General features: G+C 41.3%; 1 protein-coding gene across 5 annotated transcripts in view; it reads right to left on the reverse strand.

The window, feature by feature from the left end:
- The window catches only part of LOC122551440 (sperm-associated antigen 16 protein), a 992,024-nt gene that overhangs the window by 309,175 nt on the left and 658,476 nt on the right, over positions 1-24,373 (reverse strand). For all 5 annotated transcript variants that reach the window (XM_043693348.1, XM_043693349.1, XM_043693352.1 and 2 more), the window contains one exon: positions 11,775-11,901. In XM_043693348.1, coding sequence (XP_043549283.1) covers positions 11,775-11,901 — 127 coding nt within the window. The remainder of the gene's footprint in view (positions 1-11,774; positions 11,902-24,373) is intronic.

The raw sequence follows: 24,373 nt of genomic DNA on the forward strand, positions 1-24,373 counted from the left end.
TGTCATAAAGTTAAAGAGATGTACAGCACGGAAACAGACCCAACGGTCCAACTTGTCCATGCTGATCAGATATCCCAAACCAACCTACTCCCATTTGCCAGCACTCAGCCCATATCCCTCTCAACGTTTCCTATTCATATACACATTCAGATTTCTCTTATATGTTGTAACTGTACCAGCTTCCACCATTTACTCTGGCAGCTCATTCCAAACACACACCACCCTCTGCGTGAGAAAGTTGCCCCTTAGGCCTCTTTTAAATCAATCAATCAATCTCCTCTTACCCTAAATCTATGCCCTCTAGTTCTGGACTCCCCCACCCCAGGGAAAAGACCTTGTCTATTTATCCTGTTCGTGCCCCTCATGATTTTATAAACATCTATTAGGTCACCTCTCAGCCTCCGAAGCACCAGGGAAAACAGCCCCAGCTTATTTGGCCTCTCCCTATAGCTCAAACCCTCCAACCCTGGCAATATCTTTTCTGAACCCTTAAGTTTCACAACATCCTTCCTGTAGGAGGGAGACCAGAATTGCATATAATATTCCAAAAGTGGCCTAACCAATGTCCTAAACAGCCGCAACATGACCTCCCAACTCCTATATTCCATGCTCTGACCAACAAAGGAAAGCATACTAAATACCTTCTTCACTATCAACCTGCGACTCCACTTGCAAGGAACTATGAACCTGCACTTCAAGGTTTCTCTTTTCAGCAACACTCCCCTGGACCTTACCATTAAATGCGCAAGTCTGGCCTGATTCGCATTTCCAAAAAGCCGCACCTCACATTTATCCAAATTAAACTCCATCTCCCACTCCTTGACCCATTGGCCTATCTGATGAAGATTCCATTCTACTTTGAGATAACCTTCTTCACTTCCAAAACAACATACTTGTTCGAAATGGGGAATAGCCACAGGAGACTCCTGCAATACCCGCCTACCCCTCCTACCTTTCCTGGAGGTTACCCATCTGTGGTTTTTCTCTCTTCCTGAATCTGCCATCCATCACAACCCTGGCTCTTGTAAATTGCTCAATGCCATTAACTGCTGCTCTAACTGATCCATGCGATCCGATAGGATTCATAACCAAACACACTTTCTGCAGATATAATAGGAAGTCAGCTCCAACACTTAAATTACCTCATAAAAAAGGAGCAGCTCTTACAGCCACAACATTTTCCTGTCCTCCATCTTGGACTACCCAGAATACTCTCAACCTGGGAGTTCTCTCAGTGAGTACATTGATGATAAAATTCAAAATCTGCACAGCCTTCGTCTAGCTGAGAAATACAATGTTTGAATACAAAAGTTTCATATTCAGCAACCAAGCTTGTGGTCTATAGGGCAGGATCCAACCCCCATATGGATACATGGACAATGTAGAGCAGAACCCCCAAATCCCTTGAGTAATATCAGCAGTGATGTTTCCTAAAAAATCCTGCAAATTTTACTGTCAGGGACTACGCAAGAGGAAGAGGAGAAGGCTGCAGGATTTCTTTTGTTATGTTTATGTTAGGTTAAATTTCCCAATGGTAGAGCATCCCCAGAAGCAATATAAGCAGTTCATTTAGCAATGGCTTTTCCACTTTTATCTGTTTTCTATATTATCCTTAGCCAAAAATGAATGAAGAGCCCTTCCATCCTCCTTTACCTGTAATCCAATCTACTACGCAATGTTAAAGAGTATACAGCATACTGTAGATTATAAGTACTAAAGGGAATCTTTTTGGCCTGCCCAAATGTCTGATGCCTTGCTTGATGATATACCTGACCTATGCTTCATTGTTTAGGTTTTTCATAGATGGCATGAGCCAAGAATGAATGGGCTTCCCTTATTTCCTAATAGCCAGCCGCAAAGTTTACTTCCAGAATAAAACAGTGTAATATTACTGCTGCAGTTGAGGACGTTACCATGATTCCCAAGAGATCTGGTAAAAATTTGCATAAACTTCCAGGATTGAACACCAGCTATACATTGGCTTATGAATATCCCTCCTTGCAGTTTATAAAATCTCCTGTCTGTTGCAGTTTATAAAATCTCCTGGCTACATTTATGCAGTCAATAGCACTCGACATGGGGAAGTCCAGTCACAGCGGTGATTCTGAGTGCCTGCTCATTCTCACTATTATCACAGAGTGACCACCAGGACCAGAAGGGAGTAGGTCATCCTGCAGGAAACTATTGATATCACCCACCACTCAAAACAAACCTAGCCTGTGTAAAATCTGCTTTTTCAAGAAGTTAAGGAAACTAGACTGCTGTCTATAAATCCTGAGGCACATGTGGTGCTTCCTGCAAACGCAGCCTCTATTCATTGATGTCAATGTTCAGTCAGTTTAATATGTTTCATGTGACATGAAAAGGCACTGAGTTTGTTGAATATCACAACAAATGCTTTTGGTCCAACAACTTTGTTGTGCCAAAGACAGGTTATCCAAATCAGGCGGGTTGTTCCAATACTGCTATAACCTGTAATTACAACCTGTAAATATCTGAAAAAATAATTATGCAGAAATGTCCTGTCCACAAAGAGGACAACAAACTCAATTTGGTCAATTACCACTCAATTATCCACAAAGTTCATTCATTAATAACTTGCTCACTGCTGTGCAGTTCCACTTCACTTCAGATCCCATGGGTATATGACTCTCCATGACAAAGGGGCTGCATTTCAATGGCAAAAAGTAAGATAAGTGTGATTGCTCTTGACATCAAGACAATAGGCTGAAGGGGAGATTTAACAGAATACTATTAGAGTTGAAAGTGCTCATATTGATGGAATGACTAAAGAAAATTAGGTTGCTCTCCTTAGGGCAAAGAAGGTTAAGGCAAGACTTTATCTGATGAGAGCTGCTGTGACTCTGTTTCCTTCAAACACAGACAATACTGTACTATACATCTCTACATAATCTGAAGAATTTATGTGCCTTTCTCAGAACAGAGTGTATAAGACAATAGTTTTGACGGGGTCAAAGTTGAAGACTGCATGAAGCTCCACCCATTCTGACCATGTCATGAGGAATTGGAGGAGAAAGGTAGCACATCTGAAGCATTTGATGTGACAAATCTGTTAACCTTGGAGTTCCAACAGTCTTATTAACATCATTTCACTCATGGAGTTTGTATTACTTTATTAGACCCTAATTAAAATCCTGTTTAATATTGTTTTTTGAAATTCTGCCTACTGTTCTAGATATTTTTAGCTTAGAATTCTGCCTTGACAGCTCAGTTAGGAGAACCTTTCCTTCAAATGTCCCCAGTTTATCACTGTTTGACTATCATGCAATAAATTACATTTTGATTAAGTCAAAAGCCTCTTGTTAGACAACCTAGTGGTTTTCCTCTCCAACTTTACACCAAGGAGACCGTAGAGTTCCTGTCAGAACAGCAAGATGGTGACTGTTATAACTCGATCACATTAGCAGTTGGCATTATATGGTCACACAACATAACAAATGCTCATTGAGATATCACTGTTTGAGAGAGTCCAGTGGCTCTTCATATTGATGGATTTTGCTGTCTATTGCTCTGGTGTTTTAGGATGACCTGAATGCGGTTCATAAGACTGCCCTGGACACGAGGTAACCCAGTAATGCTGGAAAAATTGTCATCACTGCAGAGGAGGAGAAGAGGTCTTGTTTGGTTACTGTGGAGAAGATGGATTCAGGAATTTATTACCAAGCAGAGAGTTAGAACAAGGAAAGATGTAGTGGTAATGTTGCTTGTCTAGTACACTAGAGGCCCATGCTAATGCTCTGGGAACAAGTTAAATCACAACATAGCAGGTGGAATTTAAATTCAACTTGGAATTGGATGCTAGTCTCATACTGCTAGTCTAACATAATTTATTATAAAAATGCATCTCGTTCACTAAAGTACTGTGAATTAGAAATCTGGCATTTTTTATCGTCAAACCTATTTGTGATTTCAGATCCATAAGTGCAATTGCCTTTTTAAAGCTCTCTGAAATGGTTTGGATTCAAGCCACTCAATTCAAGAGCAATTCAGGACTAGCTAGTGCCATATCTGCAGATTGTTTCTTCTTGTGTCCAATTAATAAAATGACTCTTGTTAACTCAAGAAAGTCTGGATAAGTTAACTCAGTTATACAGCACGAAAAGAGACCCTTCAGTCCAATCAATCCATGCCAACCATAATCCTAAACTAGTCACAACTGCCTGCTTCTGGCCCACATCCCTCCAAATCCTTCCTATTCATGTACTTATCCAAATGTCTTTTAAACATTGTAGTTGTATTCGCACCTATCACTTCCTCTGGAAGTTCATTCCACACATGAACGACCCGGTGTTGTTTTGATTTCTTTTTTATTTGCCCTTCATGTCTTTAAATCTCTCCTGTCCCCAATTGTTGAAGCTCCCCATCCCTGGGAAAACAACTACCATCAGCTCTATCTATACCTTTCATTATTTTATAAATTTCTATGAGGTCACTTCTCAACCTCCTTTGCAGCAGTGAAAAACATCCCAGCCTTTCTTTACAAGTCAACCTTTTTAAAACATAAATCCACTTGGTCTGGGAGAAAAATATTCAAAAGGGAGATGTGGTGGTGATAAACAAAGAGGGGGAGCTAGTTCACTGTGCCTGAGCCATGAGTTTGACAATTTGGGGCAACCAATTTGGAAACATAATAAATTGAGGAACCTTGCCCGAGGCCTGATCATAATACCAGTGATGCCCACATCCCATGAAACAACAAATAAAACCCAGGTTTAGTAACTGTGGAAAGTTGACAAGCTCAGGGTTATTTAATGTGGAGAAGAGGAAAAGCCTAGGCTCGGTGATGTGGAGAGGGTAAGAAGTCCAGGCTGGTTCCAGTGGAGGGCTGAAAGAATCTGAGGTAGGTTATCATGGTTGAAGATTCCAGAAACGTTCCACAAGACACTGAAAACTTGTTTCTTCCAGCAGAAAATTGCTCTCTCTTCTGAACCGAATTCCTGATTTGACTTAAGTGAAGTCTAAACAGATAATGCCAGACTTGCTGAGTTTCTCCAGCACATTGGATGCTGGAGGTCAAAATAAAAACATAGTTTTGTGCTTTTATCTAAATATAAACCTCGGGTCTCTGCGTCCTTAACAGTGTAACATTCCATTCATTAACACCATAATTGTCTGCCAGGCACTTTCGTAAAGTTTGCTTGAAAATGATGTCATTAGGTTACTGTTCCAAATAACTTTCTGACCATCAGGACATGACGTGACTGCTCTGAGGTACAGTGTGGCACTATGACACCCTTATTAGAGAGAGGTCAATAACCAGGAAGCATACTTTTAAATTAAGGTACAAGAGATTTAATGGGAATGAGGAATTTCTGTTCACTCAGAGGGTTGTGGGCATCTTGGACTCACTGCATGAAAGATAGGGACAGGAGCCCTGAAGAACTATATAGATGAACATTTGAAATTCTAGAACATTCAAGCCTATGAGCTAAGTGCTAGAAAATAGGATTAGGATAAATGAATGTTTGATGACAGGTGGGGACACAGTGGGCTGAAGGGCCTCTTTCCCAGTTGTTAAAAATTCTGACTCTAACCAAGGGAATGTGGGTGAGAAACCCAGGGTTTGCTACAGCAGAGAGTACTTTTGCTCATCCCACTTAATACAAGTGGTATTAACATCTTTTTGAGAAAGGGCACAATAGATTTCTCTGATGGTGTGCATTTTTATCTGAGCTCATTTTTGAATACAGCATTGTGACAAGAGAATACAAAGCACATCCTCATTGAAGAACAGTGTGCAGCTTTAAACAGGCATTTATTCATTCTGGCTAGTTATTGAACAGTGTCATCCAAAAATGGTGACATCAGTAGCTAAAATATAAGGTGTCATGGAAAAAAAAAGAGTTGGAATATGCTCCTTGATTTTTCATAAACTTCACCAGAACATGACAGGGATAAAGTCTGCTTTTACAGCAAATTCCAAAAGACCATTAAATTAACTACAGATTTCACAGGTTGTACATAAATCCTTTGAGTCTGAGTAACACAGAAATCTATGGCCTCATCTCTATTGCAAACATGCACCACAAACCACTAGGGACATGTCAATCATCAACATTAATAATAACATGTTGTTTGCAATAACCAGCTCTATTTCCATTTCTGGGTCATGGAAGAGTACTTAGGGAACCACTGTTTAAGAAGATAACTGCAATAGTCTTTTCCATAGTCAAAGAGTGATAAACTGGGGACATTTGAAGGAAAGGTTCTCATAACTGAGCTGTCAAGGCAACATTTTGAGCTAAAAGAAACGTCTAGAACAATAGGCAGAATTTCAAAAACAATATTAAAGAGGATTTTAAATACAGTCTAATAAATTTAAATATACAGCCATCAGATGCCTTGATTTCAAAATACATTTTGGTTTTTAAATTCCCACATGGCCTCGTCATTTCCTAACTCTAAGCTGCTCCAGCCCTACAAGCTATGAGATCTCTGCACTCTGCAAATTCTGGCCTATTGAGCATTCTAAATTTTAATTGCTCCACTATTGCCTTCAGTTTCCAAGCCCCAAAGCATTGGAATTTCTTCCTTAAATTTTCCTGCCTCTCAATATCTCTTTTTCCTTTGCAATATTCCTTTTAAACCCATCTCTTTGATCTCACTTTTGGTTATCTAATTTTATACCTCCGTACGTGGTTTGATGTAACTTTTTTATTCCTGTTAAACATCCTGAAGCATTGCATTAAAGATGGTATGTAATTGCAGGTTGTTGCTTTATTGTCTAAAGCTTACTTCCTTTCTCTTAGTTCAAACCAAAGCTAAATATGCGAGAGCTGTGTCAAGTGACAGTCATCAAACAGACTGTCGGTGCAAGGATTTTCCAGTCGTTAAAGTAATAGTGATTTTAAAGCCCACCAGTATTCTGTGTGACATACTTTGGAGATCTCACCAGAATGCAGAAGCTAAAGTGAAGAGAATTTACCAATGATTTAAATACTTTATTTGTTTAACATATCGTTTCAGACACTGATCATCTGCTATAAGTTCTGTCTTATGATCCTGCTCCGCAGCTACCTGATGAAGGAGCAGTGCTCTGAAAGCTAGTACTTCCAAATAAATCTGTTGGACTATAACTTGGTGTGTGATTTTTAACTTTGACCATCCCACCCTAACACCGGTACCTCCACATCATAGCATTCAAGATGGCATTATGTTTTCTGTCACCAACTTCAATATGCAAGAACATATACATACAAGCTACAACATATAAACAGGTCATTTGACCCATCCAATACAAGTTAGTTTACATGAGTAGAAAATTGCAATTACTTTCACTCCTCTTGTTACCATATCATTTTAATTGGCTGTTTGTCATCCACCTATTCAATACTGACAATACTGTTAAATGCTGACAAGTCCTACCTCAACAATCATCCCTGAAGTGAGTTTCACATAATTGTCATGAGAACAAATTTCCTTTGCTGTTTGTTGGAAATCTATGTTAAATCTTGAATCAATTTGATTACTCATAATTACCCCCAACCACTGGAAACAGCCTGTTTTTATTTACCTTATCCAGCCTTTCATGGATTTGAAACATACAACCACACAATATACTGTTCCAATGTGAAAATAAACAATGTTTTAAAAAAAAAATTGGAAAATGGGGCTAATCAGGGTTTTTGCTTAGTTGATTACGAAGAGGTGGAAATTAAGCTTATTTTGACAAGAGAAATATATTTTGAAATACACACCTCAGAAGAAAGATGGCTATCAAATATTTGGTGCAAACCTTAAATTAGAGTTCAGGTATTTATCCTTTAATCAACATCACTAAAACATTATTTTGTCATAATCAAATTTCTGTTTGAAGTTTGCTGTGCACTAATTGGCTGCCAATTTTTTACTCAACACCAGTGATAACGCTTCAATAGTACTTCTAATCAGTGGAAAATGCTTTTGGACGCACTATATACATACAAATTAGGAACAGGTCCAGGCCATTCAGTATCTTGAGCAGGCTGCACCATTCAATAATTCTGCACATGGTCAAATTGTGGCCTGAACTCCACACTCCCACCGGCTCCCAAATACGTGCAATCTTTCTTTTTTTGCTTCATGAGCATTTACCACCTTCTACAATGCAAGGTACTTTGACTCATTCTCCTTGCCTGAACAAACTGATACAAGACTACTTTAACTCTCACATTGCTGAGAATCAAATAATATTTTCTTTAATAAAACCTCTAATTATTTCTGTGAAGAAGAAATTGCAAAGTGTGATTATCTGAAGTTTATTTTCTGAAGACATGTGACAATTAACTTTGGACTGAGAAAGACTATTTATGGAAATAAAATGTGTAAGCGATATTGGGAAGAATTGCAGAAACATGGCAGCATTTGTAGGTCAGCTCTCACTGTAGTAGCCATTAAATCAAGATGCAGTCAGTCTCTGTTGGTTCAGTCAAATTCTAAATTAATAGTTAGCCCCAGTGTGAAAGTCATTGTGAAACCTTGGTTACATATTAGGGTTTCCACTTGGTAGTTAACTACTGCAGCTGGTAATGGTTGAGATGATATGGTGCAGATACACTACGATTACACCGCCAAAAATATGCAGACCTTTAGATTTCCCATCTAGAGGCAGAAAGATAGTTGAGTTTGTTTTTCTACATTGTATACAATTGTTAGTCATCATCGATTGGAGGTTATATTATTACAGAAATGACATTAAGGTATTTCATCTTGTACTGAGAAGCACAGTTAGAACACAGAAAACCATGAATTATATTCATATCATGGCCTTAACATAGTAAAATGTTCTAAGGGGTTTCACAGGAGCATTATCAAAATAACACCAAGCTATATAAAGCAATGTTAGGACAGGTGAGGAAAAGCTTGGTCAAAGAGGGATTTCAAGAGAACATTTTAAAAGAAGTTTAGGAAGGGAAATCCAGACCTTTGCCTCGGCATTCAATTCTCAAAGCCCACTGGTGGGGCCGTGACTGCATATTTTTGGACGTAGAAATGAGGACACCATCACCGTCACGAAGTTAAGACGAGGGCCAATGATTGACTCTGTTGCCCCAGAAGAGGACCTTGCATGCAATAACAGGTAAAAATGCTATTTTAAATAGTTGGTGCAAATTTTTAAAGTCTCTACTAAGTCTAGGAATAGAAACAGATGGGTGTGAAATTGACAATGGCCATTTTCTCAGAATAGGGATCGGGGCGCAACAAGGGTATCCATGTCCAAGTGGAGGATGGCCAAGTGAAATATTTAAAGTAAAAACAGAAAAAGTTGGAGAAACCCAGCAGGTCTGACAGCATCTGTGGATGCAGAAACAGAGTTCATGTTTTGAATTTTGCTCTTATGCAAAATATTTCTGTCTTAGGGCTACTGCTGCAGCACTCCAGAAAGCCCAACATATGCTGGAGGAACAACATCTCACTTTCCACTTAGAGACTTTCCAGCCTTCAGGACTCAAACATTGAGTTCAACAACTTCAGAGCATGAATATGATCCTCCATTTTGACTACACCCTCTTTCCCCTCTCTGCAGCATCTTGTTAGCATGACTTTGCTCTCAGCAGAGCTGACCTAATTCCTACTATTTGGATCTACTATTACCATCTGTTTTGCATCTATATCCCTCCTGTAAACCACTATTAGCATAGCACTCTCTTTGTCTTGTGATGTGAGCATTCTCGCTATCTGTTCACCTGCTTTATCCTCTCCCTTTGTCAACACATCAAAAAACTATCATTTACCAGACCCCTTCAGTTCTGAGGAAGAGTGATATTGGATTTGAAGTGTTAACTGTTTCTCTCTCCAAAATACTGTCAGATCTGCTGAGTTTCTCTGGCACTTTTTGATTTCCAGCATTTGCAGTGTTTTCCTTTAATCTGAAGTAATGAAAGGACTACTGGAGCCTATTGACAGAGGCTGATCAAAATTTTCCTATCAGCATCCAGACTTTACAAACAAAGAGGGTAAATTTAGCTGCTTGCAGGCTGGTAGGGCAACATGCTATGCAGGCTTCAAAACCCTCCCTACCTGGATGGGCTTCAGCAGCAGCCACAGGTCAGCCTGGGAAAGAGGTCCACACAGTGATGAACTGTTCACAAAATCTTTCTTCATTTAAAATTTGGAAAAGTTGGAGACTCTGCCTCCATTTTGTGGCATCCTCACTCTGTCACTTACACCCATGTACAATGTTGCTGCTTTCAAGCTAAGGCTCCTGTTGGCCCAACACCTTCAAGATCCTGTCTCTTGCCATTAATTGGTCAGTAAGATCATCATCTGATCACTTATTGAAAACTGGCAAAACTCAAATGATTGACTTTCTTACACAGTCAGTGGTGTTCAGATGCCTGCCTGAATTGTGAACAGTATCCCAATGTTCTTCAACAAGTAGTGTCAGGAAATTATCCATATAATACTGCCTTTGTTATAACATTTAAGTATTATGATTCCTGTGGAATATCTTCAGAGAATACACTTGCTTTTTAATAAAATATTAACTATGCATATTATTGTACATGCAAAATTCCCTGAGTGTACCATTCTTTAAGAAGTAAATCATCAGCTGGAGGTCAACATGAACTATGCAAGGGAAGAACAAAATGAATGAGTTTCCAGTGAAAGTCTGTGATTCAGCAAAGGTGACCAAACCTTTAAGAGCGTTTATATGAAAATCACCATCTAATTTTGCATTTCATTAAAACTGGTCATGGAGGTCATGTTGCAGCTATATAGGACATTGGTAGGCAACTATTGGAATACTGCATGAAATTCTGGTCTCCCTGCTATAGAAAGGATGTTGTGAAGCCTGAAAGAGTTCAGAAAATATTTACAAGGATGTTGCCAGGGTTGGGGGGGGGGGGGGGGGGGGGGGGGTTAAGCTATAGGGAGAGGCTGAATAGATTTGGGCTATTTTCCCTGGAGTGTTGGACGCTGAAGGGTGACCTTATAGAGGTTTATAAAGTTATGAGGGGCATGGTCAGGGTAAACAGACCTAAGAGGCAACTTTTTCATATAGAGGGTAGTGAGTGTATGGAAGGACCTGCCAGAGGAAATGCGGGAGGTTGATGCAATTACAACATTTAAAAGCCATGATCTGGAGGGGTTGGTGTTGATCCAGGGTGGACAAAAAGTTTAAAAATCACAACACCAGGTTATAGTCCAACAGGTTTATTTGGAAGTAAAGCTTTGGAGCACTCCAAAAGCTTGTACTTCCAAATAAACTTGTTGGATTATAACCTGGTGTTGTGTGATTTTTTTTTAACATTTTAAAAGGCATCTGCATGGGTATATAAATAGGTTTAGAGGGACATGGGCCAATGCTGGCAAATGGGACTACATTTTTTTTTAGGATGTCTGGTCGGCATGGATGAGTTAGATAGAAGGGTCTATTTCTGTGCTTTACATCTCCATGACTCTATAGCATGGTGCTTTAAAAAAACGGTAGCAGACTAATTTAAACACAAGAAGGCACATAGATTGCTTCCCTTTTGTAGCTGGATCATTTGTCTCCTCGTTTGGCATCCAGTAAAAGGTAACCACTCTCCTTTACATAAGTAAATTTTGTCTAAGGAAGTACATGAAGGAGGAAGGAATATAAGGATTTGGAGATAAATGTAGGTTAATTAAAGTAGGAAGAGGCTCTTGTGAAACACAAAGCTGTTATGCCGAGTGGCCTGTAAATTTTATATTTTTGAAAAAAAAACACAACTTTCAGTTTGGCAAAGTAAAGCATTAACAGTGATTCATTACCGTAGAAAGATCTAATAAAAAAAAGTTTTATTTACCGTCCTGGCATCCCAGAGAGAAATGGTCTTGTCGGCTGCACTGGTGAGCAGCGTGTTGGAGAAGGGGAGAAACTCAACGCTATTCACAGAATCAACATGACCTCGGAGCGTCTGTCTACACCTTTTACTGTTAAAAAAAAGTCATTAGAAATGCATCAGTTGTCTGCAGAACAACACAGTCATGGCACTTCCACTACTGTAAGTATCAAGTGTTGAATAGGAGATATTGAATCTTGATCTAGCCCGACAGAAATTAAATCTAGTATTGTGGTCACTGGCTCCATCACCTTTATACTAAACAGCTGAGATTAATTACCAATCCTGTATTATTTCACACTGATTCCTGAAGAAGGGCTCATGCCTGAAACGTCGATTCTCCTGCTCCTTAGATGCTGCCTGACATGCTGCGCTTTTCCAGGAACACATTTTCAGCGCTTATTTCACACTGACTCTGGACGTAGTAGCACTTTCTTTTATCTGGCAAATAATGTGATGATGACTCAAGATACTATACTGTCTCATTTCAGTTTCATAGGAATAGTTCGCCTGTCTCACCAGAGGAGAATAAATGTCACTGTTTCAATTGGACTTGAATGAAGATGACTTTTGAGCAAAGAGAAGATAAGATGCGTCCTCCAACAAAATGTGGTATTGAAAATGATGACTTTCACTGTCCTGATGTGAACTGTTTCATCTAAATTTGGCTGACAAGCAAAAGACACAAGCAGGCTGCCACAAGGCATATATTAGGTGATTGTCATCCAGTCAAACAGCTACATCAAACATCTGTAAGATTAATTAGCTATCATAATAGGTAGCCATAACCTACCACTTCAAGCAAGGTGAAGAAGTGATGGGCTCTGACAGATTCTGATGAACTAAGTGATTTGCGATTTATCATCAATATGTGACTGAGCATTATACTGTAGTACCTATGTTGTGCTTGTAACAACGTAGTTAAACTGATGGTTCTTTGAACATTTAATTTATATCTACTACACAGACTGACATTTTTATTCACCCAAATGGCTTATGACAAGCAAATGTATTGTGATTTTCTTGTCAAGATGCAATTGTTATGTAGAATGCATTATTTATCTTATCAAAAAAACTGATAGATTTTGAGTTCAAGCATCTGTACAGCGCTTCAGTAACGAACAACTGCTATTCATGTACATTCTGCACAATGAAAGTGCATCGCATCATCGCAGATTTCTTTCAGGCTTGTCTTCAATTAAGAATATAATAAACAAACATTTATGTATTAAAAATTTAATCTGATCCATGCATTTGCTTGTTGCAAAGAAGAATAAAGCATATTATATTAGGTCTAGCTCCTCTTTCGTGACTAAACTAAACCCAGCAATTATGTTTATTTACAATTTCAATAATTACATAAATAATTTGTCTTTTATTCTATCTTTTCCCAAATAGTGAAGCATGTTACTATTAGTTATTGAAGGGCCCAATCTTCATGTATCATCCTTGTGTGTTGGCAGTTTATTAGGTTTGCTGATCATGTAAACTATTGTTTAGATTGTTAACTCTGAGGCATAAGATTTTGAGTTCCAGCCCAAACATTTGAACAAAGAATCCAGGCTAACACTTCAGTGCAGTACTGAAGAATAAGATGTTAAATCAGAGGGCTGTGTCTAACCTCTCAAATGGTCATAAAAGATTCTATGAAGTTGTTTTGGAGAAGCGCAGTGATATGCTACCTGGTGTTCTTGCCAACATTTATTTGTCAGTCAATACATATTCTGGAAATTATCACATTTCTGTTTTTGTGGCCTTTTTGTATGCAAATAATTGTTAAATTTCATATATGATAATAATGATTACACTTAAAGTGCTACAAAGTGCTTTGTGATATCCTGAGTTTCTTTCTAGTGAGAGCCATTTGTCAACTCTCAATAGCAGGAATCAGACAAATCTCATATGGCCCTCCCATGTCCCACCGGTTTTTTTTTCATTTCAAAAATATATATTTATTCACAATACATGTCTTCATATACATAAATTCTCACAAAAGCAGTTTAGTTCTGTAGAGTTGCATATCAAGTAAATAAACAAAACACTGGACTTTGACTCTATCCAATAAAAAACCAAAGACCTCTTTTACACATAGAATATTAATATTTACATATATAAAGGCACTAAGAGGGTCTGATAACTGAACAGTCCCCCATTTACCTTCAGCAGTAAGACCTCAGACTGTGATCTTTCCCCACTACATCTTGGCAGCGGCTGTCCAAGTGTGTCCCTCAGCACGTAGGTTCTTGGAATTTGCCAATCTGCAACACTCAGTCTGGAAGGCCAGCAGGTTTTGGGCAGACTAAAGTGCATCTTTAAACGAGCTGATGGTCTTCCAAGTGAAATCAATGTTTATCTCTGTGTGCTTCCTGGGGAACAGACTGTAGAGCACAGAGTCCTGCGTCACAAAGCTGCTCAGGACAAACCTCGATACAAACCATTACATTTTCCTCCAGACTTCCTTTGTAAAGGCACATTCCAGAATGAGATATGTGACAGTCTTAACCAGCCACCCCTGCCTCACTCCCACCCCGCAGACACTTCGAGGGCAGTGTGTAGTGGTGCAGTCCGACCAGGTATACACAAGGAATCTCCTAAGAAGTGTCCTTCTCACCACTAGCCAAGTCGTCTTGGTGCTTTTTAGAAGGTTCTGATTGAGGCATTCTGCAAAATGACTTTGACAGTTTGCTCAGGGAACCACGGGATAAGATCCAACCTCTCCTTTTCCCTCAGAAACGCCGAATACTGACAACTTCCTAATGGACTGCTAGTCAAAGTTGCTTTTCTTTGCAAATTTCTTGATGAAGGACAGGTGTTACAGAACAATCTAACTACTTGGAGCGTTCCTAGTAGCGAGGCCACTCCCATCCTTCACAACACTGGGAAAAGATAGAACATTAGTATATAGCAACACTTGGTGTTTGTGCACCAAAGGTCTACACACAGCTTGACACAGCCACACACAAAGGTGGTCATCAGGATGAGTGTAATTTGGGCATGTTTTTCCCTCTGAAAATGTGTTGCTGGAAAAGCACAGCAGGTCAGGCAGCATCCAAGGAGCAGGAGAATCGACGTTTCGGGCATGAGCCCTTCTTCAGGAATCTGGGCAGAGGAGATGACCTGGGGTGTGCAGTGAGAGAGGGACTCACTGAAATCCTTGTAGAGGGAAGAAGAGAGCTTCTTCAAGGAAGGCATCCTTGTAAGAGGATTCGCAGTAGGTTAAAATCTTCTAGGAGAAAGTGAGGACAGCCTGAAGAAGGGCTCATGCCCGAAACGTCGATTCTCCTGCTCCTTGGATGCTGCCTGACCTGCTGCACTTTTCCAGCAATACATTTTCAGCTCTGATCTCCAGCATCTGCAGTCCTCACTTTCTCCTAGATGTTTTTCCCTCTGCCATATCTAGAGTTTTATATATGGATTCGATGCAGACACAGTCTATCTTAGGCTTCCAGATGAAATGGAAGATGGCTTGGGTGTTTGAAACAGCACACTTCTGGAGGATGCATTATGTACAACAACAGAGAGAGTGCTTCACACCTGATGACCACATTTTTACCTGCAATGGAGAGGGAGCTCCATTTTGGGAGTGCTCCCCAAAAGACCAGTTCTGATCACTTTTGTGATGCCTTCCTCCCAAGATTTTGTGCATGTCCCAGCCCCTCCGAAATACATTCCCAGCACCAGTTGTCTGTCCTGACTGTGAAAGGAATGAAGGATTGCTGGTCCAGTTCCCAAAAAACATGGCCTTGCTCTTGCCTTGATTTATCTTGTCTCCTGAGGCCAATTCAAACTAGTCGCACATGCTTATGAGTCTGCTCATGACAGCGGGTTCGAGCAGAAAGTGGTGATGTCGCCCTTTTAAGGGTAGCTTTGACCTGTTGGCCTCCGCTGCTTGGAATAGTCATTCCTCTCAGGTTCTTATTCTTCCTGATGGACTCAGCAAAGGGCTCCATACAACATACAGACAAAGCAGGAGAGAGTGGGTAGCCCTGTCTGACTCTGTATCTGATCCGGACGCTTTCTGATTGCCACCCTTTGATTGAGACTGCACTAACAGTGTTGGTGTAGAGCAGCCAGATCCAATTGCAGATTCGCTCCCCAAAGCCCATTTTGGAGAGCATGTCTCATAGGTACATCTGTGATATCCTATTAATTACCTTCTCCTTGTCCAGACTGATGAGGCAGGTATCCAACTCCTGTCCTGCATGTAGGCGATTGTATCCGTGAGGAGCAGAGGCTGTTAGAGATTATCCTGTCTACTCCAGCACAGGTTTGGTCAGGGTGAATCACCAATTCCAGAGCAGATCTGACTTGGTTGGCAATGACCATAGATAGGATTTTGCAGTCTGCATTCAGCAATGATATTGGTTGCCAATTTCTAATTTCCTCCTTCTACACCTTCCTCTTGTAGATGAGGGTGATGGTACTTTTCCTCATGGATTCGCTTTTGGTACTTACCAGAAGCATACTGTCATACACCTCCAGCGGTCCTGGCCAATCCAGTTCCACAGAACCAACTGCAACATGGCCCGTAAGCCATTGCTTCCAGTCTTATTGTTTCCTATGGACTAGAGTGCCTTGGTCAGCTCTTGCAAAGATAACGACTGGACTAGCCTCTTGTGGATGCTGTCGTCTAAGACCTCCATGATAGATGACAGGAACGACTGGGAGGACGCTCTTTCAGCCAGCTTCAAGTCATAAATACTGTCATAAAAGGATTTGCTGATCCTCGGGATGCTGGACTGAGATGATATTACTGTGCCATATTCTTCCTTTAGGCTGCTCAACCCAGAGATTTCCATGTGGAAGAAGGGACATGAGCACATCTTATCTTACTGTACAAGGCAGAACCCAGGCCAGAAGATTATCTTGGGGGTTTCTGAGGCAAAGAGCAAAGCTTGTTGGTTCTTCACCCCCTGGAGATCCTCTGTGTAACTGATCCCCATCATCTGCAACAGGAGTTGGTTCAGCATGCTTTTCTGGAGTTTAGACAGTTTTGCCACCTCTTTCTCGCCTTCTGAACACCTTTGAGGGTGAATAACCTCTTGATATTCCTTTGACTGTTTCCCGCCAGTCCATTGGAGACTCAAAGAGGGGTTTCATTGTTGTCCAACCTGTATAATCCCCTTTGAGCTCCTCAATGTTTTCTGGTGTCAAAAAATAACCTTCAGTTTCACGTTTCCTTGTCAGCCCGCTGATCATTCTGTATGTGACAGTCAGTCAGGACGAGGCAGTAGTCAGAGACGAACACCAGTTTGACATTTGTGGATCAGATTGAGAATGTGTGGGATGCAAACAGGAAATCTATCCTTGAGCAGATAGTCCCATTTGGCCGCGACCAAACGTATCTACGCTGTGCTCCATCTGCAGGGAAGCTGAAAATGTCATGCAGCTTGGCAACTTCAATCAATTCCATCAGGAATCTGGACATGGAGTGCAGTTTGCTGTGAGCCCCTTTGGATTGTCCATCTGCATCAATGATGCAATTGAAATCTCCTGCCAGAATGACAGTCTGGATGTTGTCATCAGCAGTGGGAGCTGCTGCAGGACAGCCAGTCACTCATTGTTTACCACTGGGATGTACGCTATAATTAGTCTCAGGGGAGCATTTCTGTATTTAACATCTGCTATGAGGAGGCGACTGCAGCCCCACCTCTTTAACTTCGGAGATGGGGAGGTTGCCTCCTTGCAGCAGAATACCCAGACTGGAGGAATGGTTATTGTTTCCTCCTGACCAAATCAAAGGCCCATAGGTCCATAACCGTGACCATCTCCTACAGCTGCTGAGATGTGTTATCCTACACTCCTGCAGGACAGGAGCTCTGCTTAGATAGTGGCCAGGTAAGCCAATGTGGAAACACATTGTGTAGTAGATTTAATGCTATGCATGTTAATACTGACAATTTTAACATCCATTTTAATTATTTATAGAATTAGACAATGTCCATTCACCTGTGCTCTTATCACTGGGAGACTCCTTGCATCCCTGTGGAGTGGGCGAATTGCTGGACACTCTGCTGGACAATTGCCTGCTCCGGTGATGTCAGGCTGAGAATTAAGTCAGCGGGATCCATGTCTGAGTCTGACTGAGGGACTGTCAGAGTGTCACTGCTCCCAGTTGCCTGGAGCTATGGTATGCTGGTACCTCTTTGATCTTGACCACTGGAGGCTGGGCCTCATCAGGGCCCTCGGGAAGTCTGGTATTTCAGGATTGTGGGGTACTCCTCTACTTCTCCCCGTCTCCTTTTTTTGTTGATGGCCATCCCTCTGCACATCTTCGTTGTCAGAGGAGTTGCTGGTGCAGCCATTATCCAGCTGTTTCTGTCCATTTTGCTGTGGGGCTTATTGGGCCTGATGTGTTTTTCTTTGATGGTTGCTTCTCACTGGTATTCACTGCCTGCCTCCTTTGTTTTCTCCTCCTCCATTGACTCTGTCTCTTCAGGTAGAGGTTGGGTTGGTTGTTGTGCCTCTGCACTGGCTACCTTTCCCTCCTCGCCATCCTATCCTTCCTTCTGGATGCCCCTTATTACAGTTTTTTCTACTGGTAGGTGGCACCTTGCTGATCTTTGGGGGTCCACATCTCACGTTGCCACTTCCGACCATCAGAGCGTATGTGGTTCTCCCCTGACCTGACAGGCCTTATACAGGTGACTTGCTTCCACACACAGGTTGCAGCTCTTGGACAACTTGCAGTCCTTAGTCAGATGGCCCTCCTGCTTGCAGTTCCTGCAGAGTGTTACTGTGCGCTGTCCTCCTGCAGGTTCGGTACACTTGAGGCTGCCCTGTGTACAGTCAAGTAGACTCAGCTCCCTTCGATTGCAAAGCTGGAGGGTGGGTGGAGGATGTTCCCACTGGCTTCAAGACTTTGACCTGCTGCTTGCTGGTCCAGATTCCAAAGGGGTCCAGTACATCGGTATTGACTCCTTCAAACTGCATGTACCTTCCCAGGAAGATCAGGACATCTGCTGCCAGGAGATGGGGCATTTTGAATACTTGCATTGTTTATTGAAGCACTGTATAGAAGTGCAGGGAAGTTTTGATGGTGCGTGTACAACTTTAGTTAGACCACAGTTGGAGTACGACATTCATTATATGTTGCTTCATTATAGGAAGGATGTGATTGCATGAGGGAGGGTGCAGGAGAGATTCAGCTACGAATGGAAACTTAGATAGGCTGAGACTGTTTCCTTTAGAACAGAGGCTGAGAGGGGAATCTGTTTGGGGCATACAAGGTTCTGAGGGACATAGATAGGGTAGATATGAACAATTTTTCTCTCTTAGTGTAAGGAACAATAATGAGTGTGTAGATTTAAAGTAAGGGGCAGGAGGTTTGGAGGGGTTGAAGGACAAATTGATTCATCCACAGTATGGTGGGTATCTTGAACTCATTGCCTGAAAGGGGAGTAGAGGTAGGAAACTTTTTTCCAATTTATTCACTGTTGGGATGTGGGCATCACTAGCTAGGCCAGAATTTATTCCTCATCCCTAGTTGCCCTGGAGAAGGTGGTGGTAAGTTGCCTTCTTAACCACTGCAGTCCTGGTGGTATAGGTAGGCCCACAATTCCATGAGGAATGGAATTTCAGGATTTTGACCCAGCAACAGTGAATGAACAGTGATAGTGACGATAGTCAGGATAGTGACAAGTCAGGATATTGAGCAGTTTGGAGGGGGAATTTTGATGGTGCTCTTATGTGTCTACTGCCCGAGTTTCAGAGTCATACAGCATAGAAACAGATCCTTTGGTCCAATCAGTCCATGCTGACCATAATCCTAAACTAAACCAGTCCCACCTGCTTGCGTCTGGACTATATTCCTCTCAACATTTATTATTTATGTACTTATCTAAATGTCATTTAAATGTTGGGACTGTACCCATACGCACCACTTCCACCAGAAGTTCATTCCACACATGAACCACTCTGTGTTTAAAACAACTCTCGTGTCTTTTTTAAATCTTTCTCCTCTCACCTTAAAAATGTACTCCCCCCAGTTTTGAAATCTCCCACCCTAGCGAAAAGGCACTGCCATTCATATTATCTATATCCCTCATGATTTTATAAACTTCCAAAAGGTCACCCCTCAACCAACTCCACTCCAGTGACAGATGTCCTAGCCTATCCAGTCTCTCCTTAAGAACATACATAAAAGCATAAGAACTAGGAGCAGGAGAAGACGTCTGGCCCTTTGAGCCTGCTCTGCCATTCAATAAGATCATGGCTGGTCTTTTTGTGGACTCAGATTCACTTACCTGCGTTCTCACCATATCCCTTAATTCCTTTATTGTTCAAAGAAAATCTATCTTAGCTCTAAAATTGTTTACTGAAGCAGCATCAACTACTTCACTGGGCAAGGAATTCCTCAGATTTACAACCCTCTGGGTGAAGAAGTTCCTTCTCAATTCAGTCCTAAATCTGCTCCCTCTAATCTTGAGGCTATGCCCCCTTGTCTTAGTTTCACTCACCAGTGGAAACATCCCCTTTACTTCTATCTTACTTAGTCCCTTCATAAGTTTATATATTTCTATAAGATTCTCCCTCATTCTTCTGAATTCCAATGAACATAATCCTAGTCTACTTAGTCTCTCCTCATAAGCCAACTCCCTCAACTCTGGAATCAACCTTCTGTGTCCCCTCCAGTGCTAGTACATCCTTTCTCAAGTAAGTGACTAAAACTAGGCAGCACAGTGGTTAGCACTGCTGCCTCACAGCGCCAGGAACCCAGGCTCGATTCCAGCCTCAGGAGACTGTCTGTATGGAGTTTGCACATTCTCCCTGTGTCTGTGTAGGTGTGCTCCAGTTTCCTCCCACAATCCAAAGATGTGCAGGTCAGGTGAATTAGTCATGCTAAATTGCCCAAAGTGTTGGGTGCATTAGTCAGCGGGAAATGGATCTGGATGGGTTACTCTTCCAGTGTGGACTTGTTGGGCCGAAGGGCCTGTTTACACACTGTAGGGAACCTACTCCTAAAAAACTGCACACAGTACTCCAGGTGTGGCCTCACCTGCACCATATACAATTGCAACATAACCTCCCTGCTTTTAAACTCAACCCCTTGAGCAATGAAGGACAAAATTTCATTTGCCTTCCTAATTATCTGTAGTGCCTGCAGACCAACCTTCTGTGATTTATGCACAAGGACTCCCAGATCCCACTGCATAGTAGCATACTGCAACTTTTTACCATTCAAGTAATAACTCCTTTTACTGTTACTTTGACCAACATGGATCACTTCACATTTATTAACATTGTATTCTATCTGCCAGACCTTTGCCCACTCACTTAAATCTCTGCAAAGTTTCACAGTCCTCTGCACACATTGCTCTGCCACCCATTGTGGTGTCATCTGCAAACTTTGACACACTACACGTTGTCCCTAACTCCAAATCATCTATATAAATTCTGTATAATTGTAGTCCCAACACTGATCCCTGAGGCCCATAATTAGTCACTGATTGCCAGCCAGAATAGCACTCATTTATCCCCACTCTTTATTTCCTGTTCGTCAACCAATCCTCTATCCATGCTAATACTTTACCCATAACGTCATGCATCTTTATCTTATGCAGCAGTCACTTGTGCGGCACCTTGTTGATGGCTTTTTGGAAATCTAGGTACACCACATCCACTGGGTTGCCGTTGTCCACCTTGCTTGTAATGTCTTCATAGAATTCCAAAAGTTTGTTAAGCACGACTTGCCCTTCATGAACCCATGCTGCGTCTGCCCAACGAGACAATGTTTATGGATGACTTACTATTTCTTCCTTTATAATAGACTCATGCATCATCCCCACTACAGAGGTTAAGCTATTCGGTCTATAATTCCCCATCTTTTGTCTACTTCCCTTTTTAAACAGTGGTGTCATATTTGCTGTTTTCCAATCTGCTGGAACTGCCCCAGAGTCCAGCAAATTTTGGAAAAATTACCACTAGTGCACTTGCTATTTCTCCCATCATCGCTTTTAGTACCCTGGGATGTATTCTATCAGGGCCAGGAGACTTGTCTATCCTGAGCTCCATTAGATTGCCCAACACTACCTCTTCCGTAATAATGATTGTTACTAGGTCCTCACCTACCTTCGTCTCTTTGTCAATAACTGACAATGTTATTAGTATCCTCCACTGTGAAGACTTATACAAAATACGTGTTCAATGCCTTGGCCATTTCATCATATCCAATAATTAAACATCCTTAAAACTCAAACCCTCCACCAACATCTGGTATATCCTCAATATAATGTCCCAACTCCTGCACTAAAAGGTGTGAGCGATTAATGCAAACATGCTGAAAGCCTTCTTAACCACACTATCTATATGTGATGCAAACTTCAAAGAATTACATACCTGAACTCTTAGGTCTCTCTGTCCTATAACAGTCCTACTTTTAATTATAAGTCTTACCGTTGTTTGTTTGACCAAAATACCTTGCATTTATCCAAATTAAACTCCATCTGCCACTCTTCAACCCAAAGACCAAATTAATCAAGATCTCTTTGTAATCATAGATGACCTTCTTCACTGCCCACTATACCACTAAACTTACTCACTAAGCCTTTTATATTCTCATCTGAATCATTTATATAAATGATAAACAAAAGTGGACCCAGCACCTAGAATGCCTTTCTAGATAGAAGTGGTTGTGGGTCTGGAAGATGTTGTCTAACAATGTTTGGTGAATTTCTGCAGTGCATCTTGTAGACAGTGCATACTTTGCTACTCCACTGTTGCTACTAAGTATTGGTGGTGGAGAAAGTGGATGCTTGTGTATGTGGTGCCAATCAAGTGGGCTGCTTTATCCCCAATGGTGTCAAGCTTCTTGAGTGTTGTTGGAGCTGCACCCATCCAGCAAGTGGTAAGTATTCCATCACATTCCTGATATGTGCCTTGTAGGTAGTGGACAGGCTTTGGGGAGTTACTCACAGCAGTATTCCTGTGCTTTAATCTGCTTTTGTGGCCATTGTATTTATATGGTGAGTTCAATTCAGTTTCTGGTCAATGGTAATGTCCCAGGGTGTTGATCATGGGGATTCAGTGATGGTAGCACCACTGAATGTCAACAGGTGATGATTAGATTATCTGTTATTGAAGATAGTCATTGCTTGACATTTGTATGGTGCAAACGTTGCTTGATTAAGCATCTGAAAGTAGCTAAGCCTAGAACAGTACCTTGAGGAACCCGTGCAGAGATGTCCTGGAGCTAAGATGGCTGACCTCGAACAATTACAACCATCTTCCTATATGCCAGGTATCATTCCAACCAACAGAGAGTTTGGCCCGGATTCCTACTGATTCCAGTTTTGCGAGGATCACACACTCAGTCAAATGCAGACTTGATATCAAGGGCTGTCACTCTCATCTTACCTCTGGAATTCAGCTTTTTTGTCCTAAGGCTATAATGAGATCAGGAGCTGAGTGGCCCTGGCAGAAGCCAAACTGGGTGTCAGTGAGCAGGTGCTGTGTGGTAGCACTGTTGATGACACCTTCCATCACTTTACTGATGACCGAAAATAGACCGATGGAATGATAATTAGATGGGTTGGATTTGTCCTGCTTATTGTGTACAGGATACACCTGTGTAATTTTCCACATTGTTAGATAGATGCCAGTGTTGTTGCTGTACTGGGGCACGAGTCTTCAGTACTATTGTTAGAATATTGTCAAGGTCCATAGCGTCTGCAGTATCCAGTTCCTCCAACTGTTTCTCAAACTTTAGATAGGCCACATTTGGAATGTTGTGTACAGTTCTGGTCACCACACTATCAGAAGGATGTGGATGCTTTGGAGAGGATACAAAAAAGGTTTACCAGGATGTTGCCTGGTATGGAGGATTTTAGCTATGAAGAAAGATTGGATAGACTGGGTTTGTTTTCACTGGAATGCAGGAGGTTGAAGGGTGACCTGATAGAAGTTTATAAGATTGTGAATGGCATGGATAGAATGGAAAGTATTAAGCTTTTTTCCAAGGGTGCAAGTATCAATTACTAGAGAACACAGGTTCAAGGTGCAAGGGGGGAAAGTTTAAAAGAGATGTGTGAGGTAAGTTTGTCATACAAAAGGCGGTGAGTGCCTGGAACGTGCTGCCAGAACAGATGGTGGAAATAGACACAATAGCGGCATGTATGAATATATGAATTGGAAAGGCATAGAAGGATATGGATTCTATATGTAAAGACAGTTTTTGTATCAAAGGGTAAACTGTGTCAGCACAGGATAGCAGGGCTGAAGGACTTGTTCCTGTGCTGTATTGTTCTTTATCTTGTAAGTCTCATGGAGTGAATTGAATTGGCTGAAGACTCGCATCTGAGGTGTTGAGGGCCACTAAAGGAGGCCATGATGGAACATCAACTCAGCACATCTGGCTGAAGATTGCTGCAAATGCTTCAGTCTTTTCTTTTGCGCTGATGTGGAGCCGTTTCCTCCAGTGAGTTGTTTAATTGTTGAACATCATTTACAACTGGATGTGGCAGGATTGCAGAATTTAGATCTGATCTGTTTGGTATACAGTTTGTTTAACTATGTCAATTACATGTTTCTTATGCTTTTTCTAGTCCTGTCTGGTAGCTTCACCA

The sequence above is a fragment of the Chiloscyllium plagiosum genome, chromosome 7, assembly GCF_004010195.1.
Source record: "Chiloscyllium plagiosum isolate BGI_BamShark_2017 chromosome 7, ASM401019v2, whole genome shotgun sequence".
Classification (NCBI taxonomy): domain Eukaryota; kingdom Metazoa; phylum Chordata; class Chondrichthyes; order Orectolobiformes; family Hemiscylliidae; genus Chiloscyllium; species Chiloscyllium plagiosum.